This window comes from Furipterus horrens, unplaced genomic scaffold, assembly GCF_987537825.1.
Source record: "Furipterus horrens unplaced genomic scaffold, mFurHor1.1.pri manual_scaffold_3, whole genome shotgun sequence".
NCBI lineage: Eukaryota > Metazoa > Chordata > Mammalia > Chiroptera > Furipteridae > Furipterus > Furipterus horrens.
Window position 1 is genome coordinate 149149702 of NW_028327173.1, and position 23750 is coordinate 149173451.

Here is a 23750-nt window from a genome sequence, read left to right on the forward strand (position 1 = left end):
TGGATCCTGAGCAACAGTGATACAAAGGGTAGATGTCCACATACAACCACGTGGTGCAGATGCCCATGTGGCATTCTGCTGAGGACTGGATGAACTGGGAAGCTGTGTCTTCCCTGTAAGCTGTTTTTTCCTGAGACCAGGGTCTGCCTAACAGAGTCCAGCAGAACTCTCAGGCACTGCACAAAATACTCTAAATGGGTTTTCACATAGGGACCTATGGCTGTTCCTGATTCACTAAAACTTATCACCACAGAGATGAGTGACCAGTAAGCTGTTGGGGTCAATCTAAGGAGCGAGCATGTAGAAAAGACAGCCATAGGGAAAACACCCCCCTGACTCCTGAGCTAAACCTCCTCACTGTGGTGACCCTCAATTTATGTATATTCTGGGCATTATTTCATTATAGCTTTACCTGATTGACTGCATGAAACATTTTCTTGTAATGGTAAGAAAAAAGAATTAATGCGCCTAGTCTTTCTTCAGTAATTTGCATGCATGTCTTTTCCTTTTTTGCCTTAATATTAGGGACCACATCAGTTGTGTACCTTCAGCATCTAGCATTGTGCCCAACATACAGTAAGCACTTTTTAAAGTATTTGAATAATTGACTGAATGAATGAATTTTTCTTAGCAATCTTTTTCTGAAATTGAATTGATTCTTGTGAAATGTTTGAAACATTTTGTAAAATTTTTAGATTTAAAAATCAATCTGCTCTGGTTAAAAGGACCACAGTGACAAGTTCTTTACTTGTGTTGTTCCAGGTGTTCCAGGATTTGGGGACTGAAGTGCTGTCTGGAGCTGCCAAAGGCTATAATATATGCCTTTTTGCCTACGGGCAGACAGGCTCTGGGAAGACATACACCATGCTTGGGACCCCAGTGAGTACTGGTATTGGAATGAGATATCTTTCAAATGCCACAGCAAGCCTGAATCTTGCATTGTCCTTGCCACTGAGAGACAGAATGTGAGCTTCATAGTCAACTTTTAACAAGATTTAATGGGCCATCTTCTCAGCACTTTAATTGAAATGTAAACTTAAAACAATTAGCTGTCTTTATTAAGCCCTGAAGAACCTTAGTATTTTACAACTCCTTTTGATGAAGCAGACCTTGTCAGTCCTTCTGAATTTCTCATGTCATTGATAAGACCCATACTGAATCTGAAGCACTGGCTAGGGCTGAGCAGAAATGAGGCTATGTGTGTTAGACCTGAGTGTTAGAAGGAAGCAGGAGAACCAACTACTGGGATGGGAGTTTTCAAAAGTGTGTAGGACTTAGGGAGCCTTCTTTTATCATGGAAAATTAGAAGGGTAGAGTTCCTTAACCCTTTGAGTGCCAACCTCTCTGTGAGCAACACTGACAAATTTTCCCAAAAGTGCCAGTGTTGCCCCCAGCGACTCTTTTTTCGATGGCTATAGATGTAAATAACAATGGAATAAATAATAATGTTTTTATAGACATTTTTCATAAACTCTGCATTTCTCAGCAAAATAGCCTGGCATTTCTCAAATGAATGTTAGCAGTTACACATGGCACTGAAAGGGTTAAGAACACCTCCTTATTGTAGGGTCAGAAGTCCCTGGTGAGATGAACTGGAGAAGCAGTGACAAATAACACTGCACAGGGACATTCTCTAGAGCACAAAACTAGGGTATAAAGCCTTAAACCTGAGTACAGGTTAGCACTAAATTCAAGATGAAAAGAGAAGCCACTTCTCTCTAAATGTGAATTTTGAACACCCTTGTATTCTAATTCTCCTGTGTACATAGACGCAGGAGGGAGGCTCTGGGAGGAACCACACTGGTAAAGTGGGTTTATCCAAGAAGGATGAAACCTTCATTTCACAAGAGCAGGTATCTGGGTTTGCTAGCTTGTAGTAGCGATGGGCCTCATGTCTCGTGTGCTCCTTCCACGAGTGTCTCCTGAGAGCACTGGTGAATAGAGAGTCTTCTACATACCGACAGCGAAATGCCCTGAAGTGGAGAGGCTAGCACAAGGAGCCTGTGCCCCTGCTGAGGACAGCTCCTGAAGTCTGGGTGAGAGCATAACCATGAGTGAACAGTAATGCTTTCCTTTCTTCTGTTCTCCAGGCCTCTGTTGGGCTGACGCCGCGGATATGTGAGGTATATAGACTCTCTTTTGACTGGATCCTCTCAAAGTAGGTCTCCTTTGTACACTCCAGTGAAATTCCAACCCTCTGGTTTATGCAGGGTCTCTTTGTCAAGGAGGAAGACTATGCCTCACTGCCTTCTTCTTGTAGGATAAAAGTAAGGTAAGAACCTACCAGGCTTTGGGGCCTAAAATGTTTCTATTTCTACTCCAAATTCTAGCATGTTCTGCTGTTTTCTTTGCTTCCAAAGTCATCCAGAAGAATGGAGAAAAGCCATAGCTGAAATATCTTACAGTATAGAGAGATGAGAAGCATACTTAGATCTTCGGATTGTAGAAAACTTAATTCCTATCCTCAGGCTTAACAAGCAGGTGTCTCCTTTGTACCAGTTTGCCCTGACTGTCTGGTTTCCTTTCCTTCACTCTCTATACAGCTTCCTACCAGCTTTTAGAATTTCTCTTCCGGCCCCTTGCTGTGTTGTTCTCAGACTGGTGCTGGCTACTCCAGTCTGTAGTAATATTGGCCAAAGGTTATTAAGTGCCCTTAGTTCTCTGTGTTCTATTTGCGTGTGTATGTTCAATGTTCTTTTAAAAAAATAATTGAGATCCTAATTCATAAACCATAAAATTTACACTTTTAAAGAATATAGTTCAGTGATTTTTCCTGATAATTACAAGGTTGTCCAGCCAACATCACTATTTAATTCCAGAACACTTTTATCATCCCCAGAGAGTAAATTGTCCTTTTTTAGAATTAAATGATTATGAACGTTATTTTTACATTTTTTAGGCTTGCAAAGTAAAAATTTGCAAACCTGTGTGCTTGTATGTGTGTGTAAACACATACATATGTATTAAATGTTTTATTGTCCATGAAATCTGGGAACCACCATTCTAAGAGACATCTAGGGTTCCCGTGTCTAAATATGAGAAGGTTAAGGAGAAATAATTTATAGAGAGAGTGCATATGGAGGTCAGCTTTGAGCCGGAGACTTTTTTTCTGACTGATGACTCCATATGTGAGCATCTGTGTTCTAGTGAGGAAGACCTTTCTGTAAGAAGTCTACTTTCTTGTTTATCAAAATCAATACTAATTTTAATCATGAATTATAGCTGTTATTATTTTTAATAGGAGTAAAATGCCTGTAGATTCCTATATGATAGAGCATATCTTAAACAGAATCCTAGTATATAAAACAGATAAAGTGAGAATGGTCCTACTTAAATTAGGGGTAGGGACCAAACCCTTATCACTTAGCTTCCTTCATTGCTCAGCAGTGGCCCTTGAGATGCCTTCAAAGAATAAGAGAGCTCAAAGATCATGTTTGAAAACCTCTTCAACTAGCAAGCTTGTAGACTCTGTTGTGGCGACCTGATCAAGCAAGGCACAGACTGGTGGCAGCATACCCTAAAATCATGCTGAAATAGCCTCTTGAAGGCAAAACTTGAATCAGTACTGACATTGTGTGAAAAGACACTAAACCTAAAACTGAAGTGTTGATAGCCAATGCTAAAAACCCTGTTGTACACACGTAGAAAGAGGCTGAAGGGGAAACCCTGGTGTGATCAAGGTCTTAGACTGTCAGAATTGGAACTAGAACAAGAACTAGGACCTTCTGATTGTTAGTTTGCTGTTTTTCCTACTTACCTGAAAGACTAAGCATATTGCCTTTTTTCAAAATCTAACTTTGAAAACACATCACCATTGTTCAAAATCTAACTATGTGCCTTTTTCTACATGTCTCTAGTTTTCTGGAAATCTATAACGAACGAGTGAGGGATCTGTTGAAGCAATCTGATCAAAAAAAGTCTTATACCCTGCGGGTCAGGGAGCACCCAGAGATGGGGCCCTATGTACAAGGTGAGCCACTGTGGTCCTAGAGGTCTGAGACCAAATCAGAGCCAAGGAAGCTTTCTTAATGCTCACTAATTCGTTCAACAAATGTATAATGAATACTTACTCTGTACCAGCCACTGTACTAGATGCTGGGTATGCACCAATGAATAGAAAACAGTTCTGCCCTCATAGGCAAGCTCACACTTTTGTGGGGGTGAGTCAGAAATCAAGCAGTTAATTATAAATTGTGTTGATGGCTAATAAAATAAATGAATAGACTGAAAGATGGAAAAGAACATGGGGTGTTGTAGGTGTCTCATCTTCACAGGCAGTCAGAAGAAGCTTCTCTGAGAAGGTAAAATTTTAAGTGGAACCCTGCAGGGATGCAGGAGCCAGTCATATGGAGAATGGTGTAGTGACAGGAAGAGTGCTCAGGTAGAGGGAGCAGCATGAGCTAGGTCCCTGAAAGAAGGAGGTCAGTGTGTCTAAGGCATGGTGAATGGGGGGGCGGAGTGGCATGGGATAAGGCTGGGTCTGCAGTGCCAGGTCAAGCAGGGCCTAGACTAGTTCACAGGCCAGTTAGTCTCCTTTTTCAGGGTAGTGATAGAGAGATGGGGAGATGTCAGACACGGGGCAGGGTCTGCTCTGCTTTCCCATCACACGTGACATTTGGTGTTTAGCACCATCAGTCTTACTCCATTAGGCTCAGTCTTGCTATTAAGTAAAAGCAGTTGGGTTCTTTTGTGGAAGAAGTTTCTACTCTTTCAGCTCACTCATCAGAAGTAACATATAGTTTATGCTCTTATTCCCTCAGCAAAGTACTCATTTAAATCCTAACAAGGTGAGAGCTATGAAAGATTAAGAGCTGGTTTCTTCTTTGAACAGGGCATGGCTAGTGAATGGTTCAGTGGGTGTGCCAGTCATGACTCTGCTACCTGAGTCTTTTCCCAAATGTTCCATCATAAACAGCAACTTGAAAACAACAAAAATGCCATATACTTTTTTGGGAGCCAGCTGGAGTTTCCTTTTTCCCAGATGCTGGCCTTATCTTTCTGGCCTTCCATCTTCCTCCAATATATGGCCTGGAAAAAATGTTTCCTATCTGCTTGTCACTCTGTGCCTTCGAGTTGATGTCTTCTATATTTTTTAAGTATATTTTATTGATTATGCTATTAACAGTTATCCCAGTTTTTTGTCCCTTTGTCCCCTCTGCCCAGAACTTCCTTCTCCTCCAACAGTCCCCCCCACCCTTTAGTTCATGTCCATGGGTCATGCATATGAGTTCTTTGGCTTCTCCATTTACTTTACTATTCTTAACGTCCCCCTGTCTATTTTGTACCGGTCAGTTATGCTTTTTGATTCCTGCACCTTTTCCCCCATTCTCCCCCTTCCTCCTTCCCGCTGATAACCCTCCTCCATATAATCTCCATATCTATGGTTCTTTTCCTGTTCTAGTTGTCTGCTTAGTTTGTTTTTGTTTTTTTAGATTCATTTATTGATAGTTGTGAGTTTGTTGTCTTTTTACTGTTTATAGTTTTGATCATCGTCTTTTTCTTAAATGTGTCCCTTTAACATTGCATATAATAATGACTTGATGATAATGAATTCCTTTAGCTTTACCTTGTCTGGGAAGCACTTTACCTGCCCTTCCATTCTAAACAATAGCTTTGTTGGATAGAGTAGTCTTGGTTGTAGGACCTTGCTTTTCATCACTTTGAATACTTCTTATTAGTCTCTTATAGCCTTCAAAGTTTCTTTTGAGAAATCAGCTGGCAGTCTTATGGGAACTCTTTTGTAGGTAACTCTCTTCTTTTCTCTTGCTGCTTTTAAGATTCTCTCTTTATCTTTAACCTTTGACATTTTAATTTTGATGTGTCTTGGTGTGGTCCTCTTTGGGCCTAGCTTGTTTGGGATTCTGTGCTTCCTGGACTTGTATGTCTATTTCCTATGCCAAATTAGGGAAGTTTTCTTTCATTGTTGTTTCAAATAAGTTTTCAATTTCCTGCTCTTCTGATTCTTCTGGCTACTCTATGATTCAGATGTTGGCACATTTAAAGTTGTCCCTAAGGTTCCTAAGCCTCTCCTTGTTTTTCACTTCTTCCCTTTATGTGTTTGCTATATTCAATAATTTCTGTGAGCATCATTTACACCAGTGTTTTGAACTCTACATCTGTTAGGTTGGCTATCTCCTTGTCACTTAGTTCTCCCTCTGGAGCCTTGATCTATTCCCTCTTTTGGGCCATACTTCTCTGTCTCCTCTACTTGACAGCTTCCTATGTTTGCCTCTGTGTCTTAGGTAGAGCTGACCCACCTGTTACATCATACAGGGCAGAGACTTAAGTATTAATCAGTGCTGGGCGACTCGTTTCACCACCATGTGGCACTGTATGTGAGGGAGGGGTCAGAGAGGGAACAATGCCGCTTGCTTGGCACTTGCCCCTTTTTTAGTCACTTCACCTGCTTCCCTTATGTGACTAGTGCCCCTCTAGCTGTTGTCCTGGTGATGGTTCCCAGAGTGGGTGGGTTTGCATATGTTCTAGGACCATGAGGGCCCTCTAAACGGATTCTCCTGAAAGACTGGAGGTTTCTTCCACCACCCCAACACCCACTTGTTTTCACAACTAGAAGCAATGAGGCTTTATTTTCCCTGTGCTGGAACTGTGAGCTTTGCAGTCTGGCTTGGGACTGGTATCACTCCCCAGATGTCCCTCCTGACTTTTATAATGTGTGACTGCTCTTTCCATCAGCTGGCTGCAGCAACCACCTTGCCACCACCATACCACATCCCCTCTGCCCTGGCTTCCTGTCTCTACCCCTCCTGCCTGTTTGGATGAGTATCACTTCTCTATATCTTTGTGTAATGGACTTCCAGGCAGTTCAGTTTTCCAATAGTTCTGGTTGTTTTTTGTTTTGAGCTAGATGTAATCCTTCTCATGGTTGTGGAAGGAGGCGAAGCATGTCTACCTACACCTCCACCTTGGCTGGACATCTCTAATGTATTTTATATTTCATCCAGCTCTTTTGTTTGTTTCAGGACCCTCTTTTTAAAAAAAATTTTTTCCAATTTTGTTGTGATATAATTAATATACATCAGTATATAAATTTAAGGTGTACAGCATAATGGTCTGACTTACATATATTGTGAAATGACCACCGCAAAAAGTTTAGTTAATATCTGTCATCCCATATAGATACAATATAAAGAAAGCACACAAAAAACTTTCTGCTTGTGATGAGCACTCAGGACTTATTCTCTTAACCTTTATATATATCACAGCAGTGTTAGCTATAGTCATCATGTTGTACGCTATTACACCCCTAGTACCTAATTATAACTGGAAGTTTGTACCTTTTTGACTACCTTCAATTAATCTATCCCTCCACCTCTGGTAAACCACACATCTGATCTCTTTCTACGAGTTTTTCTTTTTTCAGATTTCAAATATAAGTGAGATTGTACAGTATTTGTCTCTCTCTGTCTGACTTATTTCACGTAACATAATGCGCTCAAGGTCCATCCATGCTGTAGCAAATGACAGGATTTCCTCATTTTTAATGGCTGAATAACATTCTATTGCATATATATGTATGTGTACATAATATACATATACACCACGTATATATTTAAGTTTAAACTTCAGTTACCTTTAAAGTACTCTCCATTTGAGGCAATAAACCTATCAAGATGTTTTTTTCTACTGCTCAAAACACTTTTTTGCTTTCATATCTATTTTTATTTTTTATTTTTATTCTATTACAGTTGTCCCTATTTTTCCCCCTTTGCCCCTCCCCACTCAGCACATTCCTCTCTCGCCCAGTCAGTCCTCTCTGCGTTGTCCATGTCCATGAGCTATTCATACATGTTCTTTGACTAATTTTTTCCCCTTCCTTCCACCATTCCCCCTTCCTCTTACCTTCCTACAGCTATCAGTCTGTTCCATTTTTCCATATCTCTGGTTCTATTTTTCTTGTTAGTTTATTTTGTTCATTAGATTCCAGTTATAAATGAAGTCATATGGTATTTGTCTTTTGCCAACTGGCTTATTTCACTTAGCATAATAGTCTCCAGTTCCATCCATGCTGTACAAAAGGTAGAAGTTCCTTCTTTCTTTCTGCTGCATAGTATTCCATTGTATAAATGTACCACAGTATTTTTAATCCACTTATCTACTGATGGGCATTTGGGCTCTTTCTAGCACTTAACTATCAAAAATAGCATTGCTATGAACATAGGGGTGCATAAGTTAATTTGAATTTGTGTTTCGGAATTCTTAGAGTATAATCCCAGCAGTGGAATCACTGGGTCATAAGGCAGTTCCATTCTTAATTTTTTGAGGAAATTTGATACTGTTTTCCACAGTGGCTGCACCAGTTTGCATTCCCACCAACAATGCGCTAGGGTTCCCTTTTCTCCACATCCTCGCCAGCACTTGTTGTTTGTAGACTTATAAATGATGGTCATCCTGACAGGTGTGAAGTGATATCTCATTGTGGCTTTAATTTGCATCTCTCTGATGGCTGGTGACATTGAGCATCCTTTCATATGTCTGTGGTCCATTTATATGTTCTCCTTGGAGAATGCCTATTCAGGTCCTTTGCCCATTTTTTAATTGTATTGTTTGTTTTTCTAGTGTTGAGTTTAATCTCCAATATCAACTGTAAATGAGCAAAGTTAATAAAGGTGGAAAGAGATTAAGAATTGTATAAGATAGGGAAAAGGGAACATGAGATGACTAAAGGAGAGAAAAATGATTTTGAGAGGAAAGAGGAGAAGTAATAAGAGTAGGGAATATAAACGAGGCAAAGAAAGGGAGAAAATAAAATTTAATGTTTAAATAAAGAAAGGGCAATGTCAAAATGGAGTAAGAAAAGGGAAGACTATAATATGAGGTTTGAAATAAAATGTAAAAATAGTGAACTAATGGGAACGAAATTGAAGAAAAACCACAACAGGGTCAATAACAATGACATATGAGCAAAGATTAATAAAGGTGGAAAGAGAGTAAGAATATTATAAGAAAGAGAAAAGAGAATATAAAATGTCTACAGTAAAGAAAAATGCTTTTTGAGAGGATAGAGGGAGGAGAAATATTAAAAGTAAGGAATATAATCCAGGCTGAGAAAGAAAAAATAAAATCCAAACTTAAATAAGCAAGGGCAGGAGGAAGGCAAAATGAAGTAAGACAGGGGAAGAGTAATCTATGAGATTAGAAATAAGAAAATAGTGAACCAATAGGAATAAAATTGAAGAAAAATAGCAATAACCGCAGTATCCACACCAAACAAGCAATGATTAATAAAGGTGGAAAGAAAATAAGAATATTATAAGAGAGGGAAAAAGAATGTGAGGTTATTAAAGGAAAAACATGATTTTGAGAGGATAGTGGGAGGAGGAATAGTAAGAATAAGGAATAGTAACAAGGTGTAGAAAGGGGGAAATAAAATTTAAAAGGAAAACAAGAAAGGGCAGGAAGAATGCAAAATGGAGTAACACAGGGGAGGAGTACAATGTGAGATTTGAAATAAAAATAATATAAAAATGAAATAATAAAAATTAAAAAATAATGAATTAGTAGGAATACAATCAAAGAAATGTTAAAAAGGCTATGCAAGAGAAAATAACAAATTCTGAAGAAGAATGAGGTGGAATTTGTCTCAGCAGAGTTTAGTGTTTGCCTTCTGACTTTTCTTTCTGGATCAGTCTCTGGCTTTTTATCAGCTCAAGGTTCAGGGGTGGGTCATCCAACTTCTGGCAGCAGTGCATGTACCAACTTCACCTGCCTCTAGAGGGGGCCTCTATCGTGATCAGGAGGATGGGACCCCTGGGTAGCCCATTGGAGGCACTGTTCCCCTTACCCCTTACCCCTGCGCTACCGTCTTTGTCTGTCCCAGCTTATTTCCAATAACGTATAGTTTCTAATGAACTAGCTGTCCATTTCAAGGGAGGTACCAATCTGTGTAAGAGGGTTAGCTCTTTTCTGCTTGGTGCTGATGGCAGCTTTGTGTGCAAGCTGAGGCTGGGTGGGGACCTGATTGCCCCTTGCTGCACTGATTTCTGATCTCCCCGCTTTGCTGGCCTCAGTGAAATAGGGCCCTAGGAACCAGTATATTTTGTCTCCCTGAGAGAAGTTCAAAATGGGCCCTATAGGCATTTTTCTTCCTGTCTTTCTCCTGCGGATATGCACCCTGCAGGGGGTTCTTGAGCCTGTCCTGCCTGTTTTGCAGAAATTACCCATTGGATGTGGTGCTTGCAGTCCAGCAGGAGGTAGGGGCTGGGTGCATCCTTCCCTTCCCAGAGGTTTGAACTCTGCTGGGGAAAGGGGCTATGCCTGGCCATAAATAATCTTAGGTGCTCAACTCTTTGCCCGTCTAATTCCCAGCCCATTGCCCTCGCAGTAGACACAGTCCCGAACTCTCCATTTTGCGTAGCTCCTGGCTTCCTAGCCACTCTGATCTGGGGCCCAGAAACCCCTTTGCTGTACAACTTTCTGATTTCTCTGCCCAGTTGTATTCAGTGTGTGCTTTCAATCTTGTCCGTTTGCTAGCAGGGCAGCTGCACACAGAGTCCCTGCCCAGCATGCTTCAGCTCCCCTTTTAAACAATCTCTCTGGGCACACCCACTGCAGCACTGTGTCACTGTCCAGTTTTTGGCACACACCAAGCTTCCAAAAAGCCAAAAGTCTTTCATGGTTACACTGGCCTCATTCAGCCTCCACCCAACCCAGCTGCAGCCCCTGACCCTTTTGGGAGATAGAGTCCCTTTCTCTCTCTGGCACTCCCGTTTGGCCTTAGGTGCTGCAGCTATAGGTGTGCTGCTTGCTGTGTGTGTGTATCCTGGATCTCCCCAACTTTGTATATCCTTCCAAGTCACTCCTAGCCTGGATCAGGGGGTTCCCTGCCCTGGAAGGAGAGGGAATCACAAAGATGAGATTTCTGACTAGTCTCTCCACGGCTGCAGGCAGCACGCATGGTGTACTTCCCCTTCAGCTTATAAAATCTCCTTACTACTTGTTGTGAAGCGTCTTCTGTACTCCTTGGCTTTCAGACTTCATATCAGCTAAGATTCTGTTGATTGTTCAGGTTATTTGTTGAAAGATCAGCCAAAAATCTGAGTTGGGGGCAAGAGCAAATGGACTCAGCTTCCACCTACTTGGCCATCATCTTCTCCCCTGTCATCAAAACAGTTTTGAACTCGTCAATTTTGATACCTTTTGGTGCTTCTGCTGTATTTTGTTTCACCTCTTATACATTAGCAAAACTTTTTCCTTTGAGGACTTTTTTCATCTGGGGAAACAAGGAAAGTTACTTGGGGCAAGATTGGGTGACTAGGGAGGGTGGAGCATGGTGGTCATGCCTTTTTTAGTCAAAAACTGCTGAACACTCAGCATGGTGTGGGCAGGTGTGCATGTAATGGGCAAATGCATTGAAAGAGTCTTCCAAAAAATTTTTACTGAGGCCGAACACAGCCTCTCACAACAACACCATCTGGTACACCGATACAGATGGGTTTCTAGAACACTCATCTAGTGAAAGAAGCCTGTATTACAAGGGTCCTGCCCTCCAGAAGATAATTCTGAAGTAATATGTGAGAACTTTTTTTGTAAGCTACATGGCAAAGTTGTAAGGGGTTTTATTGCTGTTGTTCAGTTGTTGTTGGCATAACTACTATATGAATTATATGAATTAATCTTAGACTATAATCTCTGTGAGGGCAGAGACCTGTGTCCCCAGGGCCTATCACAATGCCTAACAGAGGCTTCCAATGAATGTGTTGATTTAATTTATTATCTGAATGATTTAGCCAGCTCCCTCATTTTATATTAAATAATATAAAATAGAAATGATTACATTAAAGACCTACAGGAAAAGATTAAACGTCACCAAAAATTTTTATTTAATTTTTTTCTCCTTCACAAATCTGATAGGTTTATCTCAACATGTAGTTACCAACTATAAGCAAGTAATTCAACTCTTGGAGGAGGGAATAGCAAACAGGTAACAGATTTGTTTGTCCCTATCCTTTTCAGCCTCGTTCCTCAGTCTTGTGTTCTCCTCCCTCTCTGGCATGTATGATGGTACCTATCTCTGCAGCTCCCCACATTCATATTCAGGAAGCCTTTCTCGGAAGAGTAATGTACCCCTGGTAAGGTGCAGTGACCTAAGACTGAGTGCTCTTCTCACTAATAATGAGATGGTCTTAAACTGAAGAATTATTGACTTAGATTTAGATAAAGGGAAGGCTCTCCTGACTTAACATTGGAATGAATTTCTAAGAGAGACTGTGAAGTCCATCTGGTTTAAGCTTAACCTTGACATAGTTCAAGATCTCATTTCAAAGATCTTTCTGGCACTATAAGATTAATATTCTATATTTAATCACAACTTTTTTTATCTTTGAGGATTCTTCTCCAACAAGTCCTTTGCCTCCCCTATCTTATTTAATGGGTCTTTATTTCCAGGTTGAGTACTCTTTAGTATTCCCCTTTTCAACTGTGATTTTTGTTTCTGTTGTTTAAAAAGGAGTTTAATGTAGTTTAGCATGAGGATACATTCCCTTTTATTCTCAGAAATCAGTAACTGGAGCACTGCCACTTCCCTCATTGGACTACTCTCCTAAATATACTGGACTAAATATGGATGCTTTATGATTCTCATCTGTGAACCTCAGCACTAACTTTTCTTGTGTTCCCCATGGATCCTTAAGGATTTGCCATGTATAAACAATGCTCTCCTAATTGCCTTGCTTTGTATATACAGAATCACAGCAGCCACCCATGTTCATGAGGCCAGCAGCAGATCCCATGCCATCTTCACTATCCACTATACTCAGGTTGGTTACCTTTTACATTTGATTAGATTTCTTCCTTTCCTTGTCCCTTTTGACTTTGTCTATTTACAAGTCTATTAAACTGTGTACCTAGAAAGGGTAGAGGCGTTTAATAAGACTAATCAAAATATCTTCCACTTATTTAACATTTCAAAGCACTTTCATATCTATGTGATCAGTATGGGTGTTAAAAACAAAAAGCGAGATTGAAATGAAAGTAAGCATTAAAATGAGAGAAAAATGAACTTTTGGGTGTATAGTTGTTTTAGTACGTGGACCACCTACGCAAGGCACGAAAGGAAACTCAACAGCTTCCACATGAGGTGCCTGCGACGCGTCCTGCATGTCGCCTGGCAGGATAAGGTCCCCAACGCCGAGGTGCTGAAGCGAGCCAATATGAGCAGTTTGCATGCAGTTCTTAGCGAGAGACGCCTCAGGTGGCTCGGCCATGTCAAAAGAATGGATGCAGGCCGTATCCCCAAAGACCTCCTCTACGGCGAGCTAGCAGAAGGCAAGAGGATGACAGGGCACCCAAAACTGCGGTTCAAAGACATCTGCAAAAAGGACATGACACAATGCTCCATCAATCTCAACACATGGGAAGTTCAAGCAGACGACCGCCTAGCCTGGAGGCTCGCGGTCAGGCAAGGTACGTCACGCGCAGAGGCTGCGCGCAACGAGGAGGCGGTCCAGAAAAGATCGAGGCGGAAGCAGCGTCAACAGCAGCAACAACGGCCATCTGCCTTCACCTATAACAAGTGTGGCAGGGATTGTCACTCCCGAGTCGGACTGCACAGCCATTCTCGGCGGTGCAGATAGACTCTCAAGAAGCTACGCCATCGTCTCTCAAGACGGACGGCTGCCGACGATTAAAATGAAAGGGTAAAAGATTCAATTCTATTATGATGAAGTGAGGAAGTCAACAAATCCTGTCCCCAAAAAGCAACTATAAAGCTGGACAAAACTGTCAAAAACAAACATGTAATAAACTGAGAAGTATATGTTCAAGAAAACTACTGAATTGCAAGTAAGAACTGCTCAAATGTATAGTGTATTGTCTTGGGCAGCTCCCATCCCTACCTACACCCCAATCTCTGTCAATGAGGTAGTTCAATCAGGGGAGGGAAGGTTGTGAAAACTGGTATTTTTGTTGCTGCCATTGCCAGAGGTGTTGATTTTGGAGTGAGCATTGTCAGTTAAAGTGGCAATCTGAGTGGTTAAGTGAATGAGGAGGGCCATTGGCTCCATTAGCCTGAGATTGTGGGTCCATTTCAGGTAAGACATGAACTGGCAGAGGCTTTTGATAAGATCCTCTCATGTCCTGAGGTACTAAAGCTGTGCGCACACAGCAGAGACTAAGCCAAGGCCAACCACACAGCCCTGATTTGGCAGAATCTGCACATATGTGCAGAAAAGACACAAGAGAGCCCTGTGGCTAGTGAATGCTGGGGTAAACTTAAAACCTGCCAGAACTTTTAGTTTATTCCCCAGCCCACGTATAGATCCATCAACAGAGAAGTCTTACTGGCTCAAGGTATTTGATTGTAACTTCTGACAAATCTTCCACTGAACACTAAGCTACTCAGACACAGGTCGGCTCCTAAGAAGCCAAGCTTAAAATTAAAAAAAACTATGAGAAAAAATTACAGAGACTTCTTTGGCTGCATATTGTGTATTTTAAAAGATTTAGTCCAGGCAAGTTACCAAACAGAACAACCTCCACTACCACCCTCAATAGGAAAAAAAATCAGAATCCAGAGTTGTTACAGTATATTATCTAAAATATCTAGTGTTTAACCAAAAATTATTAGACATGGAAAAACAAACAAGAAAGTGTTACCCATGCTTAAGAAAAAAAAGGGTCAATAAAAACGGACTCTTAAGTGCTCCAGATGTTGGAGTTAGCATACAAGGGCTCCAAAGTATCTAGTATAAATATGTTTGAAGAACTAAAGGAAACCATTTTAAAGAATGAAAGGAAAGCCCTGACTGGTGTGACTCAGTTGGATGGGCATCATTCCACAAAGGAAAAGATTGCCAATTTGATTCTGGGTTGGGGGTATATGCCTGGGTTGTGGGTTCATTCCCTGTTGTAATGTGTACAAGAGGCAACCAATCAATGTTTCTCTCTCACATCAAAGTTTCTCTCCTTCTTTTTCTCCCTCCCTTCCCCTCTCTCTAAAAATAAATAAATAAAATATTTTATAAAAGAATTAAAGGAAAGCATGATGACAACGACTTTATGGAATTTCACTAAAATGATATAAGTTATTTTTTAATGGGAATTATGGAATCAAAATGTACAGTAATTGAAATAAAAAAAATTTACTAGTGGAATTCAATAGCAGATTTAAAGTGGCAGAAGAATTTGAAGAAGAATGAACAACAATGCTCAGACCTATGGAACAAAATCAGGTCTGCCAACATAAGTATAATGGGAGTTCCAGAAAGAAAGAACAGAGAATAGTCATAAGAAAACTTTGAAATATAATGGCCAAAAAAAAATCCCCAAATTTGTTCAAAATCATTTATCTACAGATCTAAGATGCTTAAGAACTCCAAGTAAAATAAACACAAAGAGAGCCATATCCAGACACATCATAGTTGAATGAGAAAGAGAAACTCTTGAAAGCAGCTAGAGAAAGATGATTCATTTATGTACAGGAGAACAATTACATGATTAATGGCTGACTTCTCAACAGAAACACTGGACCCCAGAAAACAGAGTAATGAAAAAATAAAACTGTCAACCAAGATGTATATATGCAGCAAAACTAGCTTTCAGAAATGAAGGTGAAATAAGAACATTCCTATGTTTAATAAAGGGAAAAAAGCCATATTCTTGCCAGCAGTCCTACCTTATAAGAATACTAAATTAAATATTTCAGACTAAAATAATGTGATTATTTTTCCTCAATTCTTCTGTCATTAAAATAATAAAATAGTATGAAACAATAATATGCTGTATTATAAATGTGACTAATAGCATAAAAAAGTGAGGAGTAAAAGAAGGTATATTGGAGTAAAGTTTTTATATTCTAGTTAGAATTAAGTTAATATTGTTTTGAAGTCAATCATGGTAAGTTAAAATGCATATTCTCATATGTAGAGCAGGAAAGTAGCTTAAGTAGCACTAAGAAAGTAGTTCAAAATTATAATTTAAAAATTAGCAGGAATTAAAATAGCACATTAAAAATACTTATTTAACATAGAGAAGGCAGAGAAGGAGGAACACTAGAACAAAACATCATGAGTCGTATAGAAAAACATATAATTCTGAACACAACAATAACTACATTAAGTGTGAATGGATGAGGGTACAAATGATCAGACTAAGAGCAAGACCTAACTGTATGCTGTCTACAAAAAACACTCCTTAGATTCAAAGATACAGATAGGTTGAAAGTAAAATATGGAAAAATATACACCATATAAATAATAGTCATAAGAGAGCACAAGAACTATATTAGTGTCAGACAAAAAAGGATTTTAAGACAAATACTAGAAACAGATATTTAATTATGATAGAGGGTTTATACATCAAGAAAATACAACAATTTTAAATGTATGTGCTCTAAACGATGGAGCCCCAAAATACACAAATGAAAAATTTATGGAATTGAAAAGAGAAATAAATAGGCAATTCAATAATAATAGTTGGAGATTTCAGTGCCCCACTCTCAATATTTGGTAGAACAACCAGACAAAAATCAATAAGGATATAGATTTGAGCAACATTATCAACCAACGTGACCTTGCATTTAAAGACTACTCCACTTAACATCTATAGAACACTCATTTCCAAGCGCATATAGAATATTCTCCAGGATAAACCATATATAACATAAAGCTAAGTAATCAGATAGTCTGGCATTAGCAATAATATAGGTAAATAGATCAATGGAACAGACAGAATAGAGTCCATAATAGACCCACACATATATAGGCAACTGACTTTTAACAAAGTGACAAAGACAATTCAGTAGAGCATGTCTAAAATTTTCAGCAAATAGTGGTAGAACAATTGAATATCTTTATGTTTAAAAAAACCCCTAAAATTAAACAAGACAACTTTGATCCATACTTTGTACTTTATCTAAAAATTAACTCAACCTGGATCGTAGACATAAATGTAAAACCTGAAACTATTAATTATGTAGAAGATAACATGGGAGAACCTTTGTGACCTTAGATTAGGCAAATTTTATTTATTTTTTTAGATGTGACACTACAATACAAATGAAACAAAAGAACATATTGGAATTTGGAAGTGTTCAAAATTTAAATTTCTGTTCTTTGAAAGACACTATTAGAGAATAAAAAGAAAAGCCACATTGGGGAAATTTATTTGTAAAACATACATCTGATAAAGGACTTGTATCTAACATATAAAGAAGTCTTCAAACTCAGTAAGAAAACAACTAAAAACAATGGGCAAAAAATTTGCACCAATACTTTATTAAAGAAAATATACAGATGGCAATTAAACACTTTCAAAGATGCCCAACATCACTAATTATTAGGGGATGCAAATTAAAACCAAATGAGATACTTACCTTTTAAAATGGCTAAAATTTAAAAATGCTTATTCTAAATAGTGGCAAGATGTGTAGGAGCTGGAGTTCTCATACACTGCACTACTGGTAAGAATGGAAAGTGGTGTAACAACTTTTGAAAACAATCTAGCAGTTTCTTAAAAACTTAAACATACATCTACCATTTGATCCAGCCATTCCGCTCCTATGTATTTTCCAAAGGAAAAAAATATGTTTATACAAAGACTTGTACACAAATATTCAAATTTGTACTTGTACAAAATACATTTTGTATTAAATTATAGAATTTATTTGTAATTGTTCAAAACTGAAAACAACCCAAACGTCCATCAAGAGGTGAATGGATAAATAAGCCATGCAATGGAATACTACTCACCAATAAAAATTAATGAACTATTGATACGCACCTCAGAATGTGTGAATCTCAAGATAATTATGCACTGTGAAAGAGGCCAGACATTATATGATTCTATTTGTATGAAATATCCTGAGAAGACAAATTTATAAAGATAGGAAGTTGGTGAGCGGATGCCTAGGGCTGGGGATGGGAATGGAGACCGACTGTGAACACACTTGAGGGAAACTGGATAATATTTTAAAGCTGGATTTTGGTGATGGATGTACCACATTAAAACAACAACAAAAATTCACATTGAATTTAGGAAAAAAGAAAAGTAGTTTTGCTCTTGAGGTCTGGATGCCTCAATAAAATACAGAGAGACAGAGCACTTACTGTAGCCCAGAGATTTTCAAGCTGTGTTTTGCCGCACATAGTGAGCTGCAAGAAGTTTTAATACATGCAATACCGCACTGTTCAGCAGGGGCACTGCCCTCTTTTCCCTTAGATTGTCAAAAAAAAAAAAAAAAAAAGAGACAACAGCCAACACAACTATAGCCATCCAGTATGAATGAATCAAAATTATACATATTATATTTTTGTCAGAGCAGCAAAAAATTATTTTTGGTGTGCCACAGAATTTTAGTAATTAGTTTGTGTGTGCCATGAGACAAAAAAAAGGTTGAAAATCACTGCCCTAGCCAGTTAACTGAATGTGACTCAGGTTAACGAGAGAGACAAACCTAACCTCCATTTGGGGCCCAAACTGCTGTGAGAGTCAGAGTCCCCTGGAGGGGAGTTGATTAGTTTGCCTGGTAAATTGTACTAAATTCTTTGTGCCCCTGAAAATTGCTCTCAGAGGACTTTGCAGGGATTTGCCCAGTTTTTCTGTGGAAGTCCTGCTCATATTTTTAGTGAAGTAAGTACCTAGAGCTTACTGTTATATCCATCAGATACTGAGATCTCACCTGGCACATCGGAATACGGATTTTTTTGAATGAGTTGGGTAAAAATCCCAAGTATCATCTTGGTTAGGAGGGTGTCTAAGTGGGGAAAAAAACCCACATTGTTCCAAATGACAAGATTTAAATGTATTTTCTACCTTAGGCAGTTCTGGAGAACAACATCCCCTCTGAAATCGCTAGCAAGATCAACCTTGTGGACCTAGCAGGCAGGTAATTAGGATTTCAAAGCCAAGGGGGAATGACTTCTTGGCAATGACCTTGTTCTTGTCCATTATATAGGGAATAAACTTGTTCCAACCTTTCTCATATTTCAGTAATCCTGGGGAAATTACAAAAGAAACAAATTGTTTGAATGCTAGGTTAAGAAATTATAGCTTCTAGGAGCAGAAAAGTTCTATGCCAGGGGTTCTCAATCTTGGCTGTCCATTAAAATCACCTAGGATCTTTTGCAATTCCCAATGCCTAAGCTGTACATTAGACTAAGTAAAGCTACGCTAATATAATTATTGTAAATGAGTATTATATTTAGCTGAAAAGACTGTGGCAGCCAAAATAAAAACAAATGTAATGACTTGTTTGATTTTTAATGCTTGAGAAGCAGAAGAATGCGAGGTCATTACAGGATGGTAACTTTTTTTCTTTGGAATTCAATCCTGAAAGGAATTTATTATGTGGATCTTTTACATGATGTACATTAATGGGTAATACCTTTGAGCAATATTGTAAGGATACTGTTGTCTGGTTTGCTTTTGTTTTTGTTTTTATTGACTTTTAGTGAAAGAGCGGACCCCAGTTACTGTAAGGACCGGATTACTGAAGGAGCCAATATCAACAAGTCTCTTGTGACTCTAGGAATTGTCATCTCCACCTTAGGTATTTGGCCGATAGACTGGGTCATCAGAGTCGGAGGGAGACTTTGGAGGATAACTCATGTATTTTCGTTTTGTCAGAATCGGGTAGATACAAGGTTCTTTTGGATATAGTTACCGCCCTGTTTGGGGCATCAAAATGGATATTTATCTGTTGCTTTAGAACACAGTGTAGCCATTGTCCCTGTGCCCTCATTTCAGAAAGAGGGGAGACTAAAAAATTGTGTGGCTCAAATACTCCATGTCACGAGTCCCAAGTTTAATTCGGGACTCAAACTTCAAGCATCCTGTCATATGCAGAAAGGGATTAGGAAGTGTGGTGCTTAAGTCTATACTCCCCAACCATTGTTTTCTTTTAATACATTTGCTTGAGAATTTCTTTTTTCTTCCACTTTTATTATGTTTTGTCTTTTAAGCCCAGAACTCTCAAGTTTTCAGCAGCTGCCAGAGCTTCAACAGTGTAACCAGCAATGATGGCGACAGTGGGACTCCTAGCTCTCCTGGGACCAGCAGTGGAGGGGGGCCCTCCCGGAGACAGTCTTACATCCCATACCGGGACTCCGTGTTGACCTGGCTGCTGAAGGACAGCCTTGGAGGCAACTCCAAAACCATCATGGTTGCCAGTGAGTGGGCTGCGGGGGCTGGCTCTGTGCCCCAGAGAAAGGGCCGGCACCACCCATTTCATCAAGGGTCTCTAAGGGGGCTGGGCTTAGTTTTTAACTTTCTCCTTGTCCCTCAGCCGTGTCTCCTGCACACACTAGCTACAGTGAGACCATGAGCACGCTGAGATATGCATCTAATGCCAAGGACATTGTCAACAAGCCACGGGTGAATGAGGTGAGACCTTCATCTGAAGTCCTGATCTCTTATGCTTGACACAAAGTTCTCCTTTTCTTATTCCTCTCATTGATGTCTTTCTTTTTGTATTCACCCCAACTTACCAAACTTGTTCTCCAAATGATGAGGGAGTGAAATTCTTCTAGTGTTATACTCTTCTCTCATAGCTCTACTGACTTCATTTATAACCTTTTATGAATAATTTATTTTAGATATTTCTCTAAGACCATTCTTAACACCCTTGGTATACCATTATCACTCTAAGAAAAATTATTTAAAAGTTTCTGAATTTACTAATTTTATTCGGAGTTTATGTTGATATATGCTTATATTTTTTTCTATGCAAATTGTCATTACATTTATGTTTTGAGCTGAAAGAGGCATGTAATAAATTCATTAGTTTTGAAAGCTAATAATGAGAATATTTAAAAATTCCTTATCTGCTTTATAATTTCAGTGAACTGTTCCAGAGCAGGGATTACAAACTGGTAGTCAGACAGATCTAGCGCATCTATGGACTATTTTAAAAGGCAATGTAATTTGACAGGTACTAAGTTTAGCCATAATACAGGAAGAGTAGTACTTACTATCTGTACATGCCCTTGCATTTGTCTTACCTGCCTGGCCTCCTGCTCTAGGACAGTGATTCTCTGACTTCAGTGCGTATACAAATCTCCTGGATGGTTTATTAAACCACAGCTGGGCCCCAGCCCTCAAGAGTTTCTGATTTAGTAGGTGCTGGGTAGGGACAGAATTTGTATTTCCATCAAGTTCTTGGTCCTGGGACCACATTTTAAGAAGACTGCCCCTAAAGGTACTCTGAAGGAGTAATCTACTTCTTCCAAGCTAATCTCATGTGGCATCTCAGAGCTCTTTGGTGCCAGATGTCAACCAGTGGTGACTGAGTTCTCTGTGTTTCAGGATGCAAATGTAAGGTTGATCAGAGAACTCAGGGAAGAGATTAGAAGACTGAAAGCCTTGTTGCAGAGCTTCGAACTGGTACGCAGGCAGTCAGAACTTGTGTGTATTCAGGAGCCCCTTTTTTGCACAGAATCTAAACCTGCTACGTTGTGTTCTCAGTTAAGTGACACCTGTGGAGCCGGGGCAGGTGCAAAGGCAGGATGGGGCTTACTCTGATCACCTGTGTAGTGTCAGATGGGGTGGACATCTTCTCCCTATATCATCTCTGTTGTCCAAAGCACATTTGCCTGTATGGCCCTTATTCTATGTGTGGGCAGATGTGGGGATGGGGCCCTCCAGAAAAATTTCTTTGAGTTCACCTTCTTTATGTCAATCTGAGCCCAAATACTTAGGCTTCTGATTTGTTTGTGATTTTAATGATAAAGTCTTTCTCTTCTCTGCACCTTATCTTCCCTCACAAGAGTAAGGGTAGGACCCAAAAAACACATCTCTCTTTTTGTGCAGAGAAACTTCAGTTCATTGAATGAGGAGAAGGATGGCTATCTGAAGGAGTTGGTTCTCCAGAATGAGTTGAAGGTGGGTGTGTGAGGTGGAACAGGGTGCTTTACACCACCCTCCCCCTTCCGTGGGCCAGGCTGCCCCCTCGTGAGGACAGAGAGGTTCTGTCTAGTTTAGAGACAGTTTTTGTCTCCATTGAGTCTTGAATGGGGGATTCATTTGTCTGTAGGGCTGTAGACCAGCCTTCTGATTTTGTTTTGTTCTCTCAGAAATTCATGGTAACTCCCTTTGGATAGTGACAATATCTTAGAAAATAAAATTTATTTTCCTGTCAGTAAATCAACCAACCAACATGTATTTACTGAACACCAAATAGGTGCTCAGCATGATGCTGCGAGGGATACAAAGTAGTCCCTGGCCCCAAGTGGCTTGTAGTATAGTTACAAACACATTTAGAGAATGGTGAAATGTAATAAACTATATGACTTAGACAAAAGAGCTTAGAGAAGGAACAAAGCATGATGGCTTGGAATTTTCAGTGCAGACCTTCTATTGCTGGAGCTGGAAGTCAGAGAACTTGAACTAGACCTTGATGATAATTGTTCATTAGGTGTGTAGAAGGGGTAAGGAATTGGGGGTGAGAGAGGGATAACAAAAGCAAAGCCACAGGACTGAGAGAATGAACTGGTTTGGGAGGCCACATGGACACGCACAGTGTGAGGAACACTAAGCTGGCTGGAACAGGTGCTCCTGACAGAGCAGCAGAGGAAAGGTGAGGGCCACTTTAGGAGTTTTGAAGTTGACTGATCATAGCTTCCTGAACTAGGTTGGTGATTCAATAAAGGAGTATAGTAGGGAAATTAATATGACAGGTGTATGCAGAGAAACCAACCAGGAAAGAGACTGCTGTCATCTGTGAGAGCGAGGACAAGACATTTTGGGAGATTAGATTAAGTGGTGATTCCCAGAGACACTTAAAAGGAAAAGTGGCAGGCATTATTTGGTGATAGGTTAGATTTAGATCCTGCAACCAAAGGTCTCAATTTTCAATATTCTATTACATCATCCTATGTGTTATTAAAGTATCCTGGCTATGTCAACATTTGTTACCCAAACTAAACTTTAGGACTATATCAAACATTTACAAATTTCTCAAAAATTCTATGTTTAGCTATATGTTCTGATTTGGGGTTTAGAAAATATCCTACCTCTATACATAAGAGATGAAGTAGAAAAGTCAAAATCATTCCAGGCCTATTTTTGCACTATATAGGCTGGCAGAATTCAAGTGGACTTGAATCTGCCACTTGCTGGCCTTATGACCTCAGGTAGTGTAGGAGTTGGCCAGGGCCACCAGAGGGGAGGTGTGTGCAGCAGCACCTCCAGGTTGCTGGGCCAGGCCGGCCAGAATGTGACCCGTCTCTCACCTCTGTCAGGTCCCAGTCCAGCTGTAGTTTCCAACTTCAACTCAATAATTATGACATTAAAAATAATGTTTGTAGGATTCGTAAAATACTTGTACCTAAACTTGGCATAGTTTTTTTCTTAAGTATTCCATTTATGAGAGAGGTATTTAGCTGAATCCATTTTCTTTTCCTGGGTTTCCCAGTTCTTCCATTTCCAGGATAATAAGCTTGCTGCCTAGGCATGAATTCCCACCATAAGAAGAAAAAAGGATACTGCATTCAATATTGTTTGTTTATATACCCTATGTGGTCTTAAGGCCTCTAAGTCTTGGTATATTTATTTTTAAAACTCAGATCCTGATGCATAGTAAACCTTCAGGATTTTATTATTGTTGTTGTTATTTTATTACTATATGGTGTCTTAGACCAGTTTCATGTAGTTCTCCCTGGGGAGACTTCTTGTGCTTTGCAGTCTTAGAACCACGTATGCACACTTACCTTAGAGCTCAAGGTGCTGCACTTGAGAAAGAAGTGCGTTAGGTCACAAAGGATTCCCAGGATGGGGAGAGGGGAATTACAGATGTCTAA

At 39.6% G+C, this 23750-nt stretch overlaps 1 protein-coding gene across 1 annotated transcript in view; it reads left to right on the forward strand.

Moving 5' to 3' along the window:
• STARD9 (StAR related lipid transfer domain containing 9) overlaps positions 1-23750 on the forward strand; it is a 109683-nt gene that overhangs the window by 46283 nt on the left and 39650 nt on the right. The window contains exons 4-15 of the mRNA XM_090268341.1: positions 763-879; positions 2091-2123; positions 2211-2272; positions 3858-3970; positions 11872-11941; positions 12704-12776; positions 18774-18841; positions 19407-19504; positions 19917-20123; positions 20240-20337; positions 21259-21336; positions 21763-21834. Coding sequence (XP_090124467.1) covers positions 763-879; positions 2091-2123; positions 2211-2272; positions 3858-3970; positions 11872-11941; positions 12704-12776; positions 18774-18841; positions 19407-19504; positions 19917-20123; positions 20240-20337; positions 21259-21336; positions 21763-21834 — 1089 coding nt within the window. The remainder of the gene's footprint in view (positions 1-762; positions 880-2090; positions 2124-2210; positions 2273-3857; positions 3971-11871; positions 11942-12703; positions 12777-18773; positions 18842-19406; positions 19505-19916; positions 20124-20239; positions 20338-21258; positions 21337-21762; positions 21835-23750) is intronic.